Source organism: Musa acuminata, chromosome BXJ2-5 (assembly GCF_036884655.1).
Source record: "Musa acuminata AAA Group cultivar baxijiao chromosome BXJ2-5, Cavendish_Baxijiao_AAA, whole genome shotgun sequence".
NCBI classification, from domain to species: domain Eukaryota; kingdom Viridiplantae; phylum Streptophyta; class Magnoliopsida; order Zingiberales; family Musaceae; genus Musa; species Musa acuminata.
The window spans coordinates 32,920,001-32,942,119 of NC_088342.1; the positions used below are offsets into that span (position 1 = coordinate 32,920,001).

Consider the following 22,119-nt stretch of genomic DNA (forward strand, 5'->3'; position numbering starts at 1 on the left):
CTACACTAACTTTTTGTACACATTATTTACTAACTGTCCAGGTGTCTCTCTATGGACATAGTTTCCATCAAAATTTACGATATTGATTCAAATACAAATATTGATACTCGATATATACACATGAAAATGGCATACTCTATTTCATAGTGAAATAGAGATCCACTAAATGTAGCACTAGAGATAGAAATTACTTTAGGAGAAGAGACACAAAAGCAAAGAGAAGAAAAAAATGAATAAGGAAATACACCTGGCATCCAATACACACTTTAGAAATATACCTGGCATGAGACTAGGACTTGTCAAGTAAAACCCTTTTAGCTCGATACCCTTAACTAATTTAGAGTTGGATGAAAGTGTAGCTATTAAGTTTATTTATCTATCAAGTCTACCTCTCTAACTAGAAATAATGGTATCCTATTATGGCATTGGATGTTCATCTCCCTATTCCAAAACTTTTTGCAAGTTTCTCAGTTTTGGCGGATGCCTATGCCACTTCACAAACACATTTGTAACGACACATGTATCCCTACAAAAATCTTCACGTGGTTAGCCATCAAGAGAAAACAAACTCAAGAGATATTCTTTTCAGAAAAGGCTTCGATGAAATGCGGGTCATGCTCCATGAAACTGACCTAGCGAATATTGGCTGTAGTCTCAATTCTTCTTAAACAGCCTCTCCTCCATCAACATTAACTTATTTTTATGATGAATCCATGTCACAGTAAATATGTATATTTTGACTATGTACTAGCTTATATAAATGTGATGTTAGTTAAATATTAAGAAGAACTGTGACTACTGGTAGGTTTGGTTAAAGGTTTGTCACACTACTAATAATGTTGACCAGTCAAAAGATCCTAGAAATGGCAATTTAAATAGTTGACATCATGCAAGACGCTCAAGAGTCTTAATGTTATTTCAGGTCTAATACGAACTATCTTGGATCAAAAGTTATAGCAAACAAAGTATCAAATCTTGCAGAAACATTAAAAGAAAGAAAAACTATTTGGTTAAGTTCAAGATCCAGAATTTACGAAAGTAAGGGTAAGGGAAAACATTAGCCAGACTCAGATAGGATCATGCCTCAAGCACAAACAATCAATGGAATGGAAAAAAACCACTTTCATTATTTATATAAGTTATTTAGTGCCCTTTCTTTTTAGAAATTTTAGGAACTCTTTGAAGCACATGTTAACACATGCCTAAAAAAGGTCTTGCAGACACCAACTCTAATTGGAATGCAAGTAAGAAACCTACTTGGAGAAACACCATAAATAATCAATCAAAAGACGCATTGAACCACATATATGTTAGAACCCTTGCAGATTCTAAACTTGGGGTTGATCTCTTTAGGGGATCGGCCTCCTTGGAACTCTATAGGGGTTCCTCCCTCCAAGTTGCTACTCAAAGGCTGCAAAAAAGATTCATCTATTGCTTATCAAAAGAGGAGGAATACATGGCTATTTATAGGGTTTCTAAACCTTAACTCCTAATAGGACTCCTACTTCTAGTGAAGATGCAAATAGAATTTATCATAAGCACAATGCGTCCCTTATAGTATAATTATTTTTAGTCCCAATTGTAATGAGACACAGAGCTTGGTGCTTCCTCCAAATTTTTTATAATCTTACTAGTCTCTGAATCTTCCTGCCATTCCATCTTAATATCCTCAAGGAAGTCGCTGGTCGGAAGTGAAACGGCTGAAACTTCAGCTTGCTCGGGTAGCTGCGAAAGCGCATCTGCAAGAATATTCTCTTTCCCCTTTTTGTAAGTTATTTCATAATCAAATCCAAGAAGTTTTGTTACCCATTTTTGCTGCTCAGGGGATGATATCTTTCGCTCCAAAAAATACTTGAGGCTTTTATGGTCGGTTTTAATTTGAAATCGTCGACCAATCAAGTAGGGTCTCCACCTCGTTGCTGCGCGCACAATGGCGAGCATCTCCTTATCATATATTGACTTATTTTGATGAGAGGGAGATAATGTCTTGCTAGTGTATGCGAGTGGTCGACCATCTTACATGAGAATGGCTTCAATTCCGACTCCAGATGCGTCGGCCTCAATAATGAAGGGTCGGTTGAAATCTGGTAGTGTTAGCACCGACGTCGTCATCATGGCTGCCTTAAGTTTGTCGAAGGAAGCAGAGGCTCTGCCCAACCATTGGAAAACATCTTTTTCCAGTAAGGAAGTAGCATTGATCTTTCCATAGTTTTTCATGAACTTGCGGTAGTAGCCTATTAAACCCAGAAAGCCATGTAGCAATTTTATGTTTCTCGGGGTCGGCCAGTTTTGCATTGCTCCAATTTTGAAGGGGTCCACTGCCACACCTTCCTATGATATGATATGCCCAAGATATTCCACCTTCTGTCGAAGAAAGCAAAAATTCGTAGTGGTTGTTGTGTGTTCAAAAGGTGGTTTTCGGTATATCTTCTTCGCACGCTCGTATTTGATGATACCCGGATCAAAGGTCCAGCTTGGTGAAGATTTGTGCTCCCTTTCATCTAGCAATTCATCTACTATTGGAATAAGGTATTTGTCCTTGATGGTTATGCCATTGAAAGCTCGGTAATCAACACATATTCGCCTTGTTTCGTCCTTCTTGTGTACAAGTAGCACCGGTGAAGAGTAGAGGTTGCAACTTGGCCGAATAACTCCTGTTTCGAGCATCTCTTTTACAATCCTTTCTATTTCATCCTTCTGGAGATGTGGATACTGATATGGCTAAGCATTTGCTGAAGATTTGCCTGGAAGAATCGTTATACAATGATCATGCCAACGGGTAAGAGGTAGGTTACGCGGTTCGTCAAATATATTTGAAAATTCAGCAAGCAAAGGAAGTAGATTTGGATCTTCAAATTATGTTGGCTCTCCCTTAGTTTGCTGCTCAAGTTGTACCAAAAAGCCGCTGTATGCTTTATGCAAAACCTTCTCCATTTGTTGTGTGCAAATCGTTGTTATGTCGCTCCCACGTTTCCCGTGCAATGTCACATGTTTCTCCTTACTGTAAAATTTCATAATTAGTTTCATAAAATTCCAGGAAATATCACCTAATGTCGTCAACAATTTAATTCTGAGCATGGCCTCATGATTGTTAGAGGGAGAAGGAAGAAATCTGCAATTATCTCTTGGTCCTGCAACAATAGTTTCTCCTGCGGGAGCCTACGATCACAATTCAAAATCCGTCCGTCGGTGACCTTAACATCAAACCTGTAGTGATTCTCGATAGGTAATGCTATCCGAACAGCAAGCTTACTATTTAGGAAGTTAGTAGTACTGCCCGTTATCACGAACGGTCGTCGCGCACCCGCAACAACTCCGTTCAACGAACCGTTCGTCGCTCACACCTACATGTACAACTACTTGGCAGCCTATTTTGTCTTAGTTTTGGGTTATTTTGCTTGTAAAAATGTAAGTTCGAACAAGTTGTAGCGTTACAAAGCGACCGCTCACCGAACCGAGCAAAACAGCCCAAAACAGCTCCGTTTTCGCGTGCCGCGGGCTGATTTATGGAATCTGCCTCCGCTCACCAAAACGTCAACCATCTCAGCCCCTTTGAACCCCCCGGGTGGCACAGGGCTAGATGGGGCTTCGGATATATACCGGGCGTTGAACACTCTTTCGCAAGTTCGCATGTTGCTTTGACGGGAACTTGTTGTCGCGCCCGGGACCAGGTGAGCGGCTGTTTGTGGGCTTGCAGCTGTTCGTTCAACCTTCTAAAGCCCTTGTTTTCCCCCTCTCCCTCTTTTCTCTTGTGCACGCAAGGTGCTCGCTGAATTGCTTGTAAAGCTTCCCCTTTTCGCGAGACGTCGGGACTTGTCCGTCGCTCGTTCTTTCGAACTAATCAACTTTCTCTTTTTACAGGTCCTTCGGGACCTGCGAGAGGTTACAAGTGGGCTGATCCTTGCGGAGCAATATCGCAAGGGCGAAGCGCGACTTAGGCAACGCAAGCTAAGTTCGCGTCTTTGCCGCAAGGGTGACTCGCGACATAGGCAACGCAAGCTAAGTTCGCATCTTTGGCCACAAGGGTGCCTCACGCCTTAGGTAATTCTAGCTAAGGCCGTGACATTGTGGTATCAGAGCGGGCAAGCACTTCAAGTAAGCAGCGAAGGAACTTCGCAACTTCGCCATGGCAAAGCATCGTGGCGAATCAAGCAAGACGGGGCAAGTCGGACCTTTGCCCCAAGCAACCGCAGGTGGGCTACATGTTCACACTCGCTCTCATGTTGTTGGAGCCGCTCAAGAGGAGCACGGCAGCGAACATGATGAGCAAGAAGTTGGCTAGTCTCCGCGAGCGGAGGAAGCGCAATCTGGAGCGCTAATTGGGAAAAAGAGTCACAAGGAGAGACTCACAACGGCGGAAACCCGCCTGGATGTTCTTGAAGCAAGCATGGAGGAACTCTACTATGGCCAACAAAGGCTTGTTAGGGTAGAGAGCACGCAAGAGGAAGCGGAGTCCAGGATCGACAAGGTCAAGGCCCTAGTCGACCGATTGTCTGATGACACCAAAGACTCCGTGCAACACTTACAGGATGTTGTGGCGGAACTCACTGCAAAGGTGGCCATGCTCACAAGAACACTAAATGCGGGAGGAAGCAACACCCGCGTTGCACCGCCACAAAATTTGAGGGCACCTGAGCCTTATGGATATGGAGGGGCCAGAGATGCCAAAGAGCTCGAGAATTTCTGTTCGACATGGAACAATACTTCCGAGCTACGAGGCCCGATTCTGAAGATACCAAAGTTTCTATAGCAACAATGTATCTGAACGGAGATGCGAAACTTTGGTGGTGAACCCGTTGGGAGGAGATCCAACAAGGTCGGTGTCGAGTCGACACATGGGAGGACTTGAAGCGGGAGTTGAGAACTCAGTTCCTACCGGAGAACACAGAGTTCGTCGCAAGAAGAAAGTTGAGCCAACTCCGCCAGAGTACCACCATCCGAGACTATGTGAAATAATTTTTTGCACTAATGCTGGACATACAGGACATGTCCGAGAAGGACAAGTTGTTCAGCTTCCTCGATGGTTTGAAGCCATGGGCTCAAGAGCTAAATCGAAGGAATGTTACCGATGTGGTCAGGGCAATTGCTGCTGTAGAAAGGCTCACTGACTTTGTTTCCTCTGAAGACCCAGCAAGAAGGAAACAATCTTCAAGCAATCGCCCTCCAAAACATTCTCGAGGGAAGGAGCTCGGGGGCGAGCAAAAGAAGAAGAGTTCCCGCAAAGGGCTAAACCCGAAAGGCAAGGCTTCAAAACCTGGAGGATGTTTCTTGTGTGGAGGGCCGCACATGGTGAGGGAGTGCCCACAAAAATAGGCACTCAATGCTTTGACGGCTTTCATCTACCCCCCCCCCCCGATCGGATAAGGGCAAAGCTATTGCTCTTAGTTCGAGCAGTTCTGAATCCAACAGCGACGACGAGGAGTCGCAAGGACCCCGAATGGGAGCAATGCGTTTGTTGAACACTATGCGGGGTCAAGTGGGGGAGAACATGAAGACAAAGTTACAAAAAGCAGGAAGTAATGAGCTGATGTATGTGGACATCAAGCTAAATGGCTAAACGAACCGTGCAATGGTGGACACGGGCGCTACCACAACTTCATAACCGATCGAGAAGCACAGCGACTTGGGTTGATCTTGGAGAAGAGCCCAAGCCGAATGAAGGCGGTGAACTCGGAGGCCAGACGAATCTCCGGGTAAGCGAAAGGAGTTCCCATCAAAATCGGGACATGGAGCGGGAACACCAACATGATGGTCGTGCCATTGGATGACTTCCAAGTGATTCTTGGAATGGAGTTTATGCACGCGGCGAAGTTGGTACCGATGCCGTTCTTGAACTCCCTATGTATGATGGGAGGTGACGACCCCTGCGTGGTTCCCGTCTCTCGGAGAGGAACCAAGGAACCACAACACATATCGGCCTTACAACTGAAGAAAGGGGTGCAAAAAGGTGAATTAACATTCGTGGCTGCTATGAAGCTAGAGCCACTCAACGAGAAGGCCAATCATGAACCTGCTGTGGTGGCGAACATCCTGAAAGAGTTCACTGACGTTATGCCACCCGAGTTGCCGAAGACTCTTCCGCCCCGCAGGGGCGTGGATCATAAAATTGAGCTGGAGCCAGGAGTGAAGCCTCCAGCGAGGCCACCCTACCGCATGGCCCCGCCAGAGTTGGCAGAACTCAGAAAGCAGTTAGGTGAACTGCTAAGCGGTGGTCTCATTCGCAGCTCTAAAGCACCTTTCGGAGCTCCAATTCTCTTCCAGAAGAAACAAGATGGGAGCCTCCGATTATGCGTCGACTACCGAACCCTTAACAAAGTGACAGTGAAGAACAAGTATCCCATCCTGCTCATCGCGGACTTGTTCGACCAGTTGGGCAAAGCTAAGTATTTCTCAAAGCTCGACCTTCGATCGGGGTATTGGCAGGTACACATTGCTGTAGGCGACGAAGCGAAGACTACCTGTGTGACCAGGTATGGAGCGTTTGAGTTCTTGGTGATGCCCTTTGGCTTAACCAATGCTCCGGCCACGTTCTGCACTCTCATGAACCAGCTATTCAAGGAGTATTTGGATAAGTTCGTGGTCGTCTACTTGGACGATATCGTCGTCTACAGTCAAACGCTCGAGGAGCACGTCAAACACCTTCGGACAATTTTCAAGGTTCTCAGGGAGAAAACTTTGTTCGTGAAAAGGGAGAAATGCTACTTTGCTCAAACTGAGATCTTATTCTTGGGGCATCGAATCAGTGATGGCTCCATTCAGATGGATAAGTCGAAGGTACAAGCAGTTGCGGAATGGCGAACTCCAAAGAAGGTGCCAGAGTTAAGATCCTTCCTTGGTTTCGTCAATTACTATCGACGCTTCATAGCGGGATATTCGAAGCAGGCAACCTCACTGACGGAGTTGCTAAAGAAGGAGCAGCCTTAGAAGTGGTCTGACAAATGTGAAATAGCATTCCAAGATCTGAAGGCTACTGTTCTGGAAGAATCGGTGCTCAAATTGCCGGACTATGGAGAGCCCTTTGAAGTCCATACAGACGCTTCGGACTTCGCTATTGGGGGAGTACTCATGCAGGAGGGTCATCCGGTGGCCTACGAGAGCCGCAAACTCAACGAGACCGAGCGGCGGTATCCAGTGCATGAGAAGGAGATGACAGCAGTGATCCACTATCTACGAGTTTGGCGACACTACCTCCTCGGGTCGCGATTTGTGTTGAGGACGGACAACATCGCCCTGAGCTATTTCCAAACTCAGAAGAAGCTCTCCCCAAAGTAGGCGCGATGGCAGGACTTCCTGGCTGAATTTGATATGCCAATGGAGTACAAGCCCGGGAAGGCGAATGTCGTGGCCGATGCGCTGAGTCGGAAAGTGGAATGCGTGAATGTCGTACAACTGGAGGGCAGAGGCCAAGCAAGTCAATTGCACTCCAACTTCCTTTCCCGAATCAGGGATGGACTGTATAATGATCACCAGACAATTATCTTAATGCAGCTCATCAAAGAAGGCAAGGCACGACGATTTTGGGTCCAGGAGGGACTTGTTTACACAAAAGGGAATAGGGTTTATGTTCTCCCAATGGACAATTTAAGGCATGAGCTCTTAAAAGAGTGTCACGATTCCCTTTGGGCTGGACACCCAAGCATTCACAGAACGTTGGCTCTCGTGGAGAGGGCCTTCTACTGGCCGAAGATGGGGACTGATGTGAAGGAATATGTTTGAACATGCCTTACTTGCCAACAAGACAAGGTGGAGCAACGGAAACCGGTGGGACTTTTAGAGCCGTTGCCCATACCAGAAAGGCCGTGGGAGAGCATTTCCTTGGACTTCATATCAAGCTTGCCACTTATAGGGAGACTCGGATCGATACTCGTGGTGGTCGATCGATTTTCAAAGTATGCAACTTTCATTACTGCTCCCCTACACTGTTCAGCAGAGGAGGCGGCCAAGCTGATGATGAAGGATGTGGTGAAGTATTGGGGAGTCCCGCACAATATCATTAGTGATCGAGACGCTCGGTTCCTGGGACGATTCTGGACCGAGCTATTTAAATTGTTGGGGTCAAAGTTATACTTCTCTACAAGCCTTCACCCCCAGACGGATGGCCAGACTGAAAGGATAAACTTGCTCCTGGAGCAATATCTCCGGCACTACGTGAGTGCCAACCAACGAGATTGGGTGAAGTTGTTGGACATTGCCCAATTCTCTTACAACTTGCAGCGGAGCTCTGCATCCAACAAAAGCCCCTTCGAGATCATTACAGCACAACAACCGTCGACTCCGCACACCATGGCAATTGGGTATACTGGGAGTAGTCCATCAGCCTATCATTTCGCAAAGGAGTGGCATCGAAATGCAGATATTGCGCGGGCTTACTTGGAGAAGGCGGCAAAAAGGATGAAGAAGTGGGCAGACTTGGGAAGGAGACCGCAAGAGTTCAAAGTTGGCGATTTGGTGTTGGTAAAGCTCCAACCAGCATCACTCCAATTCTGTAGGAACAAAGTCCACAAAGGATTGGTGCGCAAGTATGAAGGGCCCTTCCCAATTATCAACAGGGTAGGCAACGTCTCTTACAAGTTGCAGTTGCCGGCGTAGTTCAAAATTCACAACGTTCTTCACGCCAGCAACCTAAAAGCCTACCACTCGGATCCGCAAGATGCTTCCCGAAGTGTTCCAACTCAGCCACCTCCCATCACAGCCTCCTACGAGAAGCAAGTTGAAACCATTCTGGCGGACCGCAGGATAAAGCTACCCAACGGAGCTGAGCAGACAGAGTACTTGGTGAAGTGGCGAAAGCTTTCCCAAACTGAAGCCAGTTGGGAGCCTGAAGACGCCCTGCGACATGAAGGAGTCATCAACAACTACCAACAAGCATCGACGAGGGCGTCGACAGTTTAAGTGGGGGAGAATGTCACGAAAGGTCGTCGCGCACCCGCAACAACTCCGTTCAACGAACCGTTCGTCGCTCACACCTACATGTACAACTGCTTGGCAGCCTATTTTGTCTTAGTTTTGGGTCATTTTGCTTGTAAAAATGTAAGTTCGAACAAGTTGCAGCATTACAAAGCGACCGCTCACCGAACCGAGCAAAACAGCCCCAAAACAGCTCCGTTTTCGCGTGTCGTGGGCTGATTTCTGGAATCTGCCTCCGCTCACCAAAACGTCAGCCATCTCAGCCCCTTTGAACCCCCCGGGTGGCACGGGGCTGGATGGGGCTTCGGATATATACCGGGCGTTGAACACTCTTTCGCAAGTTCGCACATTGCCTTGACGGGAACTTGTTGTCGCGCCCGGGACCAGGTGAGCGGCTGTTTGTGGGCTTGCAGCTGTTCGTTCAACCTTCTAAAGCCCTTGTTTTCTCCCTCTCCCTCTTTTCTCTTGTGCACGCAAGGTGCTCGCTGAATTTCTTGTAAAGCTTCCCATTTTTGCGAGACGTCGGGACTTGTCCGTCGCTCGTTCTTTCGAACTAATCAACTTTCTCTTTTTATAGGTCCTTCGGGACCTGCGAGAGGTTACAAGTGGGCTGATCCTTGCAGAGCAATATCGCAAAGGCGAAGCGCGACTTAGGCAATGCAAGCTAAGTTCGCGTCTTTGTCGCAAGGGTGACTCGCGACTTAGGCAACGCAAGCTAAGTTCACGTCTTTGGCCGCAAGGATGCCTCACGCCTTAGGCAATTCCAGCTAAGGTCGTGACACCGTGTCGATGAGAACAGTGATCGGTTGTTGTTTGAGAAGGCCTCCAACTTTCATCGTTTGCGAGTTTGAGTAGCCGGCTAGTGCGTGTACTGTAACGTCAGTCGGTTGTGGCTCTTCTTCCGCATCTTCTTTATGTTCAAGGTTCTCTTCTGAATGTTCAATGACCTCTTCTTCTATTGGTTCAATCATAAGAAGTCTCCCTTTCATCGTTTGCGGGTTTGAGTAGCCAGCTAGTGTGTGTACTGTAACGTCGGTCGGTTGTGGCTCTTCTTCCGCATCTTCTTCGTTATGTTGAAGGCTCTCTTTTGAATGCTCAATGACCTCTTCTTCTACTGGTTCAATCAAAAGAAGTCTCCCTTTTCTACAGCAATGCTTGTAACTCCATGGCTCGTCGCAATGCCAACATAACCGCTTCGCATATTTCTCCCAAAGCTCTTCTCTTGTCAACTTCTTTGGTGCGGGGACTCGATCGACAGTAGGGGGGGCTGAGGGCTTCAGTATTTCTGGTTGAGGAGCAACTCTTGTCCTCCAAGCTTCATGATTCAATCGCTCCTTTTGATGTCGTGCGAAAGAGATGGCTGCCATAAGCGTGTACGGTTGTCGCGCTTTAACTTCTCCCCGGATCTCTGGCTTCAAGCCCTCAATGAAGGTCCTCAATAGCTGTTTTTGAGACCAATCACGAGTTTGATTAGATAACCTTTCAAACCTGGTTTGGTACTCTTGAATGGTGGAGGTTTGTCGGATCTTTGCTAATTGTCCATCAATATTCTCGTAATCGGTTGGTCTGAAGCGCCTTTCAAACCTGGTTTGGTACTCCTGAATGGTGGAGGTTTGTCGGATCTTTGCTAATTGTCCATCAATATTCTCGTAATCGGTTGGTCTGAAGTGGATCAACAATCCTTCTTTGAATTGTCGCCATGAAAGGACTCCATAAGTGTGTTCAAACCAGTCAAACCACTGTATAGCATCCCCTTCAAGATGTATAGCTGCAATTTTCACCATAGATGCGTCTGCGGTTTTGTGGTACCAAAAATATCGCTCCGCACGCGAAATCTAACCAATCGGGTCTCCTTCTTCCCATCTAGGGAAGTCCACCCTCATGCGTGGATAGTTGGGATCGATCATAGAACCTCCCCTCTTTTGGAAGTCATCTCTTTGGGCTTGGTGCGATTGGGCAGAGCTCTCTCTTTAATGTGATTTCTTCGAGCTTAGTGGTCGGCCCAATCTGAGTTCAGTAAGGAGTGTCCGAATCGTATCCTCCATTCGTGCCTCAAAGGCTTCGAATTTAGCATTGATTGCCTCCTCAGATGCCATAGTATATGCCTCCAAATCTGTGATGTTATGATCTCTCTTTTGTTGTCGGGTTAAAGGCATGTATAGGTTGAGAGAGGTGATGGTCGAAAGGGTTGGTGGATTGGTAGATGTAGGCTGCGGTTTAGGCTTGTTTTGTGGCTGTTTTGGGTGTGGTTTAGTGGAGTTTTAGGGCTGTGGATGAAAGTTTTGGATCTGTGGTAGATAGTAGCAAAGGTTTGATAGAAATAAGTGGAAGTTGCAGCAAGTATGTGCTGTCTTGTAAGAGTAGAATTGTCGTCGAAGAAACAACGGTTTCTCGACGTAATTTCCACCAAAAACTTGAGAGAATTGAGGAGGGAATTGATAGCAAAATCACAGTTTATATGACAGCAAGGATGTCTAATTTAATCAAGAAAATTTTGACAGTATAATAGCAAGGAAATTGGTGCAAGTTGCGATTGCAGAATTCTCGTCGAAAAATTTCAGCGGTTTACGACGAAAATTTGCAGCAACACAAAATCATTTTTAGAGATGAATTCCTTAATATATCAATCTTAGATGAAAGCCAAGATGATCTATGAAGTGTATAAGAAATTTCATTCAAAAAAATTGCAAATAGATGGGTTAAGGCAACAATATGCGGCTGAAATTTTCTGCAGCACAGATTTTGAAGTATAACAGATTGGACGTAAAAGATCAGTGGTTTATATTGAGAATTTTTTGATGAAACCAAAGGGAAATCTACTCTTAGGAAGTGTCAAAGCTATCATAAAAATTTCGTAGAGATTTGGATAGAAACAACGTAGTATCAAGATCAAACAAACAGTGTTATGCAGCTGAAATTTTACGGTACAGATTTTCAAGTATAGCAGATTAGACGTAAAATATCAATGGTTTATATTGAGAATTTTTTTGACAAAACTAAAGAAAATCTGCTGTTAGGAAATGTTAAAGATGTCATAAAAATTTCGTAGAGATTTGGATAGAAAAAACACAGTAGCAAGATCAAACAAATGGTGCTATACGGTTGGAATTCTGCAATGTATCTTTCGTCGTAGAGATGAAAACTTTATGACGAAAAGTTTATGCAGCAATATAGGAATAATTTTTTTTGGAATTTTTAAATAAGGATAACTAAATTGCAGCAGCAGTAAGGTAGAAAACCAGAACCTATTGCAATTCACGGGGAGATTAAAGGATGATCCGTGGTGATGGAGATGACGGCGGAATTTGGCGACGATCTTTTAAGCAATTGTGGGAATTGCTTTGGGCGGTTGTGGAGGGTTGATAGATGGCTGTGGAAGGGCAGCGAGACGCCAAGAACGCTGCTCTGATACTAGATGTTAGAACCCTTGCAGATTCTAAACTTGGTGTTGATCTCTTTAGGGGATCGGCCTCCTTGGAACTCTATAGGGGTTCCTCCCTCCAAGTTGCTGCTCAAAGGCTGCAGAAAATATTCATCTATTGCTTATCAAAAGAGGAGGAATACATGGCTATTAATAGGATATTTAAACCTTAACTCCTAATATGACTCCTACTTCTAACCAACTCCTAATAGGACTTCTACTCAAGACTCTTATTCCTTTACAACTCTTAATTCTTCTCTAAGAAACAACCTCCTAACCCTAGCCGGCTTCTTCACCTCTTTAATAAGGGTCCGCTTAGGTAGGTTTTACATGAATATCCCTCTTAATTAGGACTCTCCTAGCTAGAGTCCTAACAAGATACTTCTGAAGTATTTCCTTATCTAATTCGACATTGATATAACAGAGCTGGCAATGTTAACTTAATACAAATATTGCTAAGATTGTTCCCACATTGTCTCAGTAAAGCATAATACAAATAGGTATAATTTATCCAGTGAGGCACAAAGCTTAGAAGATCAATACCGCCAAATATTTACTGACCTTTGCGCCTGGAGCCCATTCCCGATAAGTGATGCCACTAGCACTGGAATTTGGGAAAAACAACAAACAATCTAGTAATTTAACTATCACAAACAAAATATTTATATATTTCCAGCTGGAAAAAGACCAAATACAAAATATATATTAAGAAAACCAATATATCTATCAGTAAAAATATTTGTACATAAAATACAAAGATGATTCCAGTGAATAATAAGAAATAAATTAATGTCAATTGTACAGGATATTGCACTGCATAAAAAGAAGAGAAAAGGACACATTAGAATCTATTCTGCAAGTTTCTTAATTTCTCTTACAGGCTCCTATTATAGCATAGGCTTTTTGGTTTCAAACCATCATCATTGCACATCAAAGAGTCACAAAAGTTACAAAGGAATAGGTAACATATATTCATGTGCACTTGTGATTAAAGAGAACAAATCAACCACTTTTCTGCTTTCATCATCAAGTTGTTATTCGTTATCAAATCTACTTCTTGTACAAAGCACTTATCAGTCATCAAATGTTGAATACAACAAAAACGAAATTTCTAAAATTGAATAAAATGATACATTATTGAACTATATCTACACATGTCAAACACGGTAAATAGATTTCAAAAAGCTGAATACACACACACACACAAATATATATATATATATATATATATATATATATATATATATATATATATATATATATATATATATATATATATATATATATATATATATAACATTTATCTCCTAATACCCTAGATCCATCCCAATTTGAATCACTTTACCTAGAATTCTCTACTCAGGGAGTTCCACTCTTAGTCCCAACCTAGTTGGCCTCCATCGCACTAGCAGGCCATTTGGCATCATCTAATTATGTAATAATCATATTCAGTGATTTTTGAAGTTTTAGGTTTAAAGATCACAAACTAACAAAACAAACGAGAAAAGAATGCTGGTACATAGAAGATGACAAGTAGAGAAACAGATATAACTGGGAGGAAGATAAGACCATAAATATGCACCATGCTCCAATAGCCTAAATAGAACTTAAGCACAGCAGAGGTAACTGACAAGAAACATAGCTTTCGTAGAAATACATGGAAGCCAGAAGCATACCTTCGCTGAAAGCCAAATTTCTCATATCCACGTGAAAACGCTTCCAGACCACCTTCATACTGATCAATCATCTCGCGCATTTTCTTGTACTGATTATATCTGCAATCAAATATTAGAATATACCCCTGTCTAAACATAAGTTCTTGATACAACAGCAACATAAATAGGCCAGAAGAAAAAGGAAGAAATAAAGTTCTACCACGAAGACATGTAAAAAGGTCTTGCAAAGAAAGAACACCATCGACCACATTTTAGCTGGAAAATTTTGAAAGCAGTCTAAGAGTGACACATTGATCATATCCATCATTCAATATATGTAGCTTATCAAGCTTTAAGCTATCCAGAATATTTACCACCACTTGTAAATTCAATTCACAATTTATTTAGGCTCTCATTTTGCAGAATACACCCCTGTCTAGATTTAAGTTCTTGATGCAACAGCAACATAAATAGGCAAGAAGAAAAAGGAAGAAATAAAATTCTACCACGAAGACATGTAAAAAGGTCTTGCAAAGAAAGAACATCATCAAGCACATTTTAGCTGGAAAATTTTGAAAGCAGTCTAAGAGTGACATGTCAATCATATACATCATTCAACATATGTAACATATCAAGATTAAGCTATCCAAAAGAACTTGTAAATTCGATTCACAATTTATTTAGGCCCATTTTGCAGAATACCCTAATTATGTTTCTTTTTTCACAAGGATTTAGGACAAAGAAATGATTCTACAAATGTCCAACAGCAGCTATTCTCTAAGTCTAAGACTGTTTTTCAGGATAAAAGGATGTATCTTCTCATAAATTATACAATGCAGTTGATTTTCTAAAAGTTGTTCCTTAGAGTCATATAAGGAGCTAAAACTTGGGGAAAAAAAAGTGTTTAGCATGTCAACTATACTCATTGAAAATAAATCTCACTTATACGACAAGAAGTGAGATAGGGAAGCCTACCGGTAATCAAGATGTACTCTGTAACCCTTTAAAGATGGGTCAATTTCGTAAATTCTTTGTCCAGTACCAGGTGGAGGAACAAATCTTGGTTTTTCCTCAACATCCTCGACTTCTTCTTTGGCTTGAGAAGAAACTGAGCTTTTGTCACCTTGATTCATACTTTCTTCACCAATGAGTTCAGAGGAGATGGATGTCTGCCCTGCTTCAAGCTCAATGTTGTCCTCAATCTTCACACCACTTGTTTCTTGCAATACCTGCAAAGGACTTATAGACCACATTAATAATCACATATGTTTCCACGCTGCTTAGGCAATTTATGCAATCAAAGGAAAAACCTGTCCCAGACAAATAGATATAAAAAAAAACAAGTTAAATTCAGTTGGTCACATTTCAGCCTACAAGTAAATGAGGTACCATAAAAATGGCACCAATTAAAAATACTGAAAACCACAGAAAAAATATGACACGTTAAGAGCTTAGCAAAAGAATTTTTTGTGTGAAAAAAGCTTCATGTTGTCAGCACAGATTAATTTTGTGACCACAACAGACAGAAATAGCAGTACCAGCTGAAGGTCGAAGGTAAGCATATTCTGTGATTACCTGCAGATTACTTGATGCAGCTTCCTTGTTTGAATTCAGGGTGGTGGAGGAAGACAGATCATCACTTTCAGTACCTGGAACTAGCAACTTTCCAGTTGCAGAAGCAACTGTAGATGCAGGGCCAGTATCATAAGAAATTTTAGCAATTACTTTCCCTTGAGAAAGACCACTGATAAGCATCAACAAGAAGGAAACTAACTAGTGCAGGAAACAAAATTCAGCAATTATTTTCCCTTGAGAAGACCACTGATAAACATTAACAAAAATGAAAATAACCAGCGCAGGCAACAAAGGCTGAAATAAGAAAAATCGATGATTCAACAAAATAGATTTTGTCTGGATAAGAAAGATGGATCAAATCAATAACAGACTATGTGACATTCTATGTAAGAATTAGCAAAATCATATAATTTAATTTGAGACTAAAGATTTACAAGAATATAGCTAAAACTGTAGCGTAGCTGCAGTCACACATAGCTATACAATTTCTCAAAGCATGTAAACAAGAAGCAATCTAAAGCTAACTTTATTATTCTTATGATATTAAAACGGTTCTCTTCATCACATTTTGTGTCATTAATCATTTATGAATTTCAACTAAATTTTACAAGCAATAGCCCAAAGAAATCCATACAATGGACTCCAACAAATGAAAACTCTTCAAGACTTCAACATATTATTAATAAATCCCATACGAGGAAGTCATATTCATTTGAAATTTGACACTACACATACATCCAACTGTAACCAATTGGACAACCATATCACAGATGGTCTTATCTTAATTTTCAGCTAAATTGGCTACCATCAATAGCCAGAGCAGATGTGGGAGCATTAACATTCCCCTCCTCCAATGCTGGACAGAGGAAGAGGGACAGACAGTACTGTCGAACTTCTGATTCTCATATTGAGGCGTTAGGCCAGAAATGGTAATGCAAAATGGAGCTTTAATATTCTTTTAAATTTCTGTACCACATAATTCCATGCAACCCTCACAGTTAACATAAATGACTCAGTCTGATGGTTTGATTTTGGAAGCCATAGCCCATCTAGAAACTGGTATAATTCACTGCAAACGTCTTCTTCTACCGACCCTTCCATCATACAATAAATTGAATTTTTGAAACTCTTTTTCCATAATTTGTGCTTTAGCATCACTATTTCTTCAACCTTTTTCTAGACCATTGTAATAGTTTATGTGCTTCCATCCTCGAGTATCTTTCCACCCAAAATAATCCAAATACACGACATTTACAAAGTTGTAGCCACGCTTACAATTAATATTCCGTCAGTCCTGCAGTGCGCCAATCTATCTTGTCCATTGATAATACAGCATGCTTTCCTACAGCTCAGATACTGTAAAGCAGACATGTCATTTCCCAGTAACTTCTTGCTAGTATGTGTAGAAGCAAAAGAACTGTTTATAACTACTTTGCACCGAGCCAAGATGCGGGAGCTCTCCCAAATGGTAGGATTACAAAACCTTTACGTTCAACAATAATTATTTTGCCTTGAGCGTTGAGAAGGTGATATGTGCGTTGTCTTATGTGCGAGAAGATAGCCACAAAGCTTCCGCAGCCTACTAACATAAATCCGCAGCCCAAGTTTCTAAGAACGTCATTCTTGCAACGAAACCAGTAACAAGAACAAACGTCACGTTCCTCCTGATTCCTGGTTTCTTTGTCTTCATCTACAACTATTAGATGTGACTTTAAAGCCAAAGACAAAAAGTTGAAACAGAAAATGCAAATCCATAACAATGCGTACAGAATTCTCTAAACCCTGTGCGATAAAGAAATACGAGCTAAATGCGATAAAAATCGAGGTTTCAAAAGAAAGAAAAAAAGGACAACCAGAGAGTACAAAGGGGAAACTTGGAAAGAACAAGAAGAATGTGGTCGGGTTCTCACGAAGATGCACCCAAAAGTACAGGAAAATGCACGAAAAGGCCAGATCATTCCGGCTTTGATCCGAAAGTGTCGAAAGGAAAACAAAAGATCCTACGACCGTACGAAGATGCGCATACAATCAAGCAAAGCAACAAACAAAAGGAAGAAACCGGAAAATAACTCACCCGGAAACCGCACCTTAATCTGCTTCTTGGATACGGGAGAGAGATTGGCGCCGCACGTCCTCTGGCTCGGGAATCCGGATCGTGTCGATAGCCCCAAGGCCCGCGCGGTGGGGAAACGGATGCCCGTGAGGACGAAGGCCATCACCCAAGAAACCCCAAGATGCCTTCTACCTCCACCACCAGGGACTCGCGACGGAGGGTGATCTTATGGACCAACGGAGTGAAGCGAAAAGGGATCAGCGATAAGGAGAGAGATGTCGCGGGATTCTTGAAGAGTTCAGGCGGGTGGTGCGTGTGGGGCGGAGAGCTGCGAGGAGACGGGCAGGGAGCCCACGGGCGTCGTCTTTGTGATAGGGAGAGGCGTAAGGTAGGGGAAGAACGGACGGCTTTGCGCAGGCCTTTCGCCACATCCCGCCACGCTACGCTAGAAAGGCAGTTCGCTTCCTCGCCGTTAAATATAGATGCTTGGTTTTTTTAGTGAGGACGTTTTAGATATTTTAATATATCTCAATTCTAATTCATACTATTATTTAATTTATATTTTTAAAACTTTTCTAGTGTATATGCTTCCGTATAAAAGATCTTTCGGAATATTCGCAGATCTCCCCTTTCATCACGTCCACCTGTACACGTGTCGTGTCCACCCATTTTGACCGTTCGTTGTTGCATCGCCCAGGGCCCCGCTGATGTTGACACCACCAGAAGATGGGCAGCTCCACCGTCATCGTGCATTGATTTGATTGTCAATGCGTGCCATCAAAATCACTTTCTACTGTATAAACTGGGATAATTATATTACCCTCTCTAGTTAATCATAATTAATATTTTAATATTTATATTTTAAAAAAATAGTATTGAGATTTCTATACTTATCAAAAATAAAATATTTAATCCTAAATTCTCTTCGTTAATTTCGTCGATTGAAAAATCACGTGTTATCATATGTCAAAAAATATATAAATAGAAAGAATAAAAATATAATTTTATTATCTTTTAAATTATTAATTTTACATAAACTTTTTGGCTCCTGATTGATTTTTTTTTTTTTCTCCTCTTTCCAAATTATTCGCTTGTCACCTTCTGTAAATTTCTACTTGCTCTTTGCGCGTCGCTCATCTGCTGCCTGTTTGCCCAGTGTAACTATCGCTTATTGCACGTTTGTTGCTCACTCGCTGCACTTGTCCATCACTCGCTTGTCGTATTTGCTCATCCGTCGCACCTACTTGAAATATAGTCCTCCTCAGCAAGAAAGGTTTTGCATGAAGGTTTAAAGATAGACATGGCAGGTAATCTTTTAACAAGTGTTCGATCATTGAGTTCACTTTAAGCTAAAGAGTAGCCTCTAACAAACCAAAAAGCAATCCAGAGACAAACCTGGCTTGTTCGACACACAGTTAAGCTGAAAAATGAGTAATAGAATAATCTCAAAAGTAATAGAATAATCTCTCGATTGGACTAAAGAACATGAAACATGATCCCTGTGTTAGGAATCTACTGTGAAGCAAAGGAAGATTAGCACCCTTTTTATTTTTTCTGATGATTATAGACAAACAGTATCAAAATGTTTAATTCTAAAGCAATCACGATATTTGCATATTTCAACAAAATGTAATAGCCTGTGTGTTATTTCAGAATCATGCAAGAATGTTGTTGCAGTCTTAATTGGTCACAAGCCACCAACCATTCTTCTTCATCACAAATGCATGTGGTTACAAAGAGGTTACAAAGAGATTTCTGACAGATGAATTCAAATGCCAAGAAAGCTTCTGTCACAGCTCATACAAGTAATACTTAGTAGTATGCAAGACTTCATGAGATTTCGAACTCACACGACACACAAAACATCACCAAGCAAGCCGTGGGCGGAAGATGGCCCTTGCCGCTGCTAGCCGACTGCAGCGACATCCTCTAACATGCCGCACTGTCGAAAAGCACGAACCCGAGGGCATGCCCAACGATCAGCATGCCGCCATTGAATGACATGATCGCAAGCATCACGAGGTGGGCTAGGCCGACGTGCAGTGTCGTTTGGGTGAGCCCCTCGTCGATGCGGCCAACTCCCGACCTTATAAAGTAGTAATGGTGGAGCCATCGAGGAGGAAGAAGAAGGCAAAGATGATTATGAGAGTGAGAGCGTATATGCCTCCCTCGGTGCTAGGCCACCGGATCTCCAAATTCTTGCCTCAAAAGGTCATGTGGGTGTAGTGTGACGGATGAGTGGTGAATGAGAAGGTATGACAGGCGAGCAAGTGCGACGATCGAACGAGTGTGACAAGCGAGCGACAATGATAGACAAGCGATAAGTGAACAGTTTGGAAAGAGAAGGAGAAGAAGAAATCGATCGGGACAAAAAGTTAACATAAAATTAATAATTTAAAAAATAAATAAAATTATGTTTTAATCCTTTGTTTTTGCAAAAGTAGAAGCTTGATTCAATTTACAAGAAACTTAGTATTCTTGGATTTGGTTAGTGATTTTTTTTCTTGATGAATGAATTTCTTCTCTTCTTCTTATTTTTATGACAAAAGAAAGAAAGAAACTTGAAAAAAAAAAAAAAAAAAACTCTTGCACATCTAAAGCAAAAATGCTAGCTTGTCCATTTCAAAAAGCAAAAATAGTTATCATGCAAAGTTATTGCTTAACTTCTCATTTTTGCTAGCTTGGATAAATTGGTGTAAAACTCACTTAAATAGTTGTTGAATGATTATCCTTTTTATTGATGATAAAAGGGGAGAAATGATGAATGTTTGGTATCATGAAATGATGATTGGTATCATGATCGAGAAATGATGAATGTTTATTATCATGAAATGATAAATGATATCATAATAAAAAAATTCATTTAATGCATGAAGTTTTAATGCCTTAGCATCATGCATGATATGGAAATAACAAATGTTTAGTATCATGATCAAAATATTGATTTAATGCATGAAGTGATAATTGCTTCAAATTTCAATATCTTAGCATCATGTATATTATACCTAAAGTGATGTTGATTTATTTTTGGTATCATGCATGAAGTAAGGATGATATGAAATGTTTTGAAATTATGCATGTTACATTTTGATAATTTGAAACTAGAAATGATGCCCAACATATTGAAAGTTTGATATGATCACTATGATCGAAAGTATTTAACTTGAATTCAAAGGTTGTGACTCATTTTGAATTCAAGTTTGTTTTATCTCAATATGACATATAGATAGGGGAGTTAAGGTTAACTCCATTATCAATTGGTTATCATCATCAAAAAGGGGAAGATTATTGAATCTCGAATTTTGATGATGAAATCAATTGATAAATTATTGATCTAATCCATATGTTGAGAAATGTGTTGCAGGATTAACTATGATAATGGATAAGGCATAAAGCAGATATTGGGCCGGATTCGAAGATCAGACGATATGACGAAGATTCGGACGATGCGTCGGGAGTTCACCGAAAGGTCATCGGGAGTTCATCGAGATTTCATCGGGAGTTAGCCGAGAGTTCATCGAGAGCTCATCGAGAGTTCATTGGGAGTTTGCCAAAAGCATGCTGAAAGTTCACTGGATGTTTATCGAGACTTCACTGGAAGAACAATTGACATACCGGACAAAGATTACTTAGTTAATACCTTAATTATTGTAGTTAGAACCTAGATTGAGTTAGGATTAGAGGTAATCCCACTAACTTAGTTAGGGGCCAATTGGGCCTAATTTAAGGTTGGTTTGGGCCGAACCGATGACCCAAACAATGACCTGGAGCCACGTTAGGCGGTGGAACCGCTTGAGACTCAACCTCCCAAGTGGTTTGGGCAGTGGTATCACCCAAACTAGGCGGTGGTACCGCTAGAGCCTAGTCTCCGAGACTCTGTCAAGCGGTAGTATCGCCAAACTAGGCGGTGGTACCACCCAGTGTTAGTCTGTCAGGCGATAGTACCACCAGATTGGGGGGTGGTACTGTCCAGTGTTAGTCTGTAGGCGGTGGTACCATCAGTACCCCGGAAACCGAGGATAAGACACTTTTTTGCTCTAATTTTGAAGCCATTGGGACATATAAATATCTCACTCCTTTCTGCATGAAAGAACAACAAAAGTGGCAACAAAGTGTGAAAAAATCTTTTAAGTGTTGAGGTGTAAAAGTGTTATAAAAGTACAAAAAGTCCTCCTCTCTCTTTAGCTTTATAATCATTTGGTTTGGGCCGAACCGATGGCCCAAACAATGACCTGGAGCCACGTTAGGCGGTGGAACCGCTTGAGGTTCAACCTCCCAAGTGGTTTGGGCAGTGGTATCACCCAAACTAGGCGATGGTACCGCTAGAGCCTAGTCTCCGAGACTTTGTCAAGCGGTAGTATCGCCAAACTAGGTGGTGGTACCACCCAGTGTTAGTCTGTCAGGCGATAGTACCACCAGATTGGGGGGTGGTACTATCCAGTGTTAGTCTGTAGGCGGTGGTACCATCAGTACCTCGGAAACCAAGGATAAGACACTTTTTTGCTCTA

The 22,119-nt window shown here is 42.1% G+C and overlaps 1 protein-coding gene across 6 annotated transcripts in view; it reads right to left on the reverse strand.

Moving 5' to 3' along the window:
* Nucleotides 1-18,054, reverse strand: part of LOC103985217 (1,4-alpha-glucan-branching enzyme 1, chloroplastic/amyloplastic-like) — a 28,940-nt gene extending 10,886 nt beyond the window's left edge. For 5 of the 6 annotated variants that reach the window (XM_065109170.1, XM_065109172.1, XM_065109171.1 and 2 more), the window contains exons 1-5: nucleotides 17,633-18,054; nucleotides 15,559-15,665; nucleotides 14,959-15,212; nucleotides 14,005-14,103; nucleotides 12,890-12,932 (exon numbers count right to left, since the gene is read on the reverse strand). In XM_065109170.1, coding sequence (XP_064965242.1) covers nucleotides 12,890-12,932; nucleotides 14,005-14,103; nucleotides 14,959-15,212; nucleotides 15,559-15,665; nucleotides 17,633-17,774 — 645 coding nt within the window. In that variant the 5' untranslated portion in view covers nucleotides 17,775-18,054. Of the gene's footprint in view, nucleotides 1-11,984; nucleotides 12,427-12,889; nucleotides 12,933-14,004; nucleotides 14,104-14,958; nucleotides 15,213-15,558; nucleotides 15,666-17,632 lie in introns of those variants that run through there. The other variant, XM_065109175.1, reaches the window with a different exon arrangement.
* Between the last annotated feature and the right edge of the window lie 4,065 nt (nucleotides 18,055-22,119).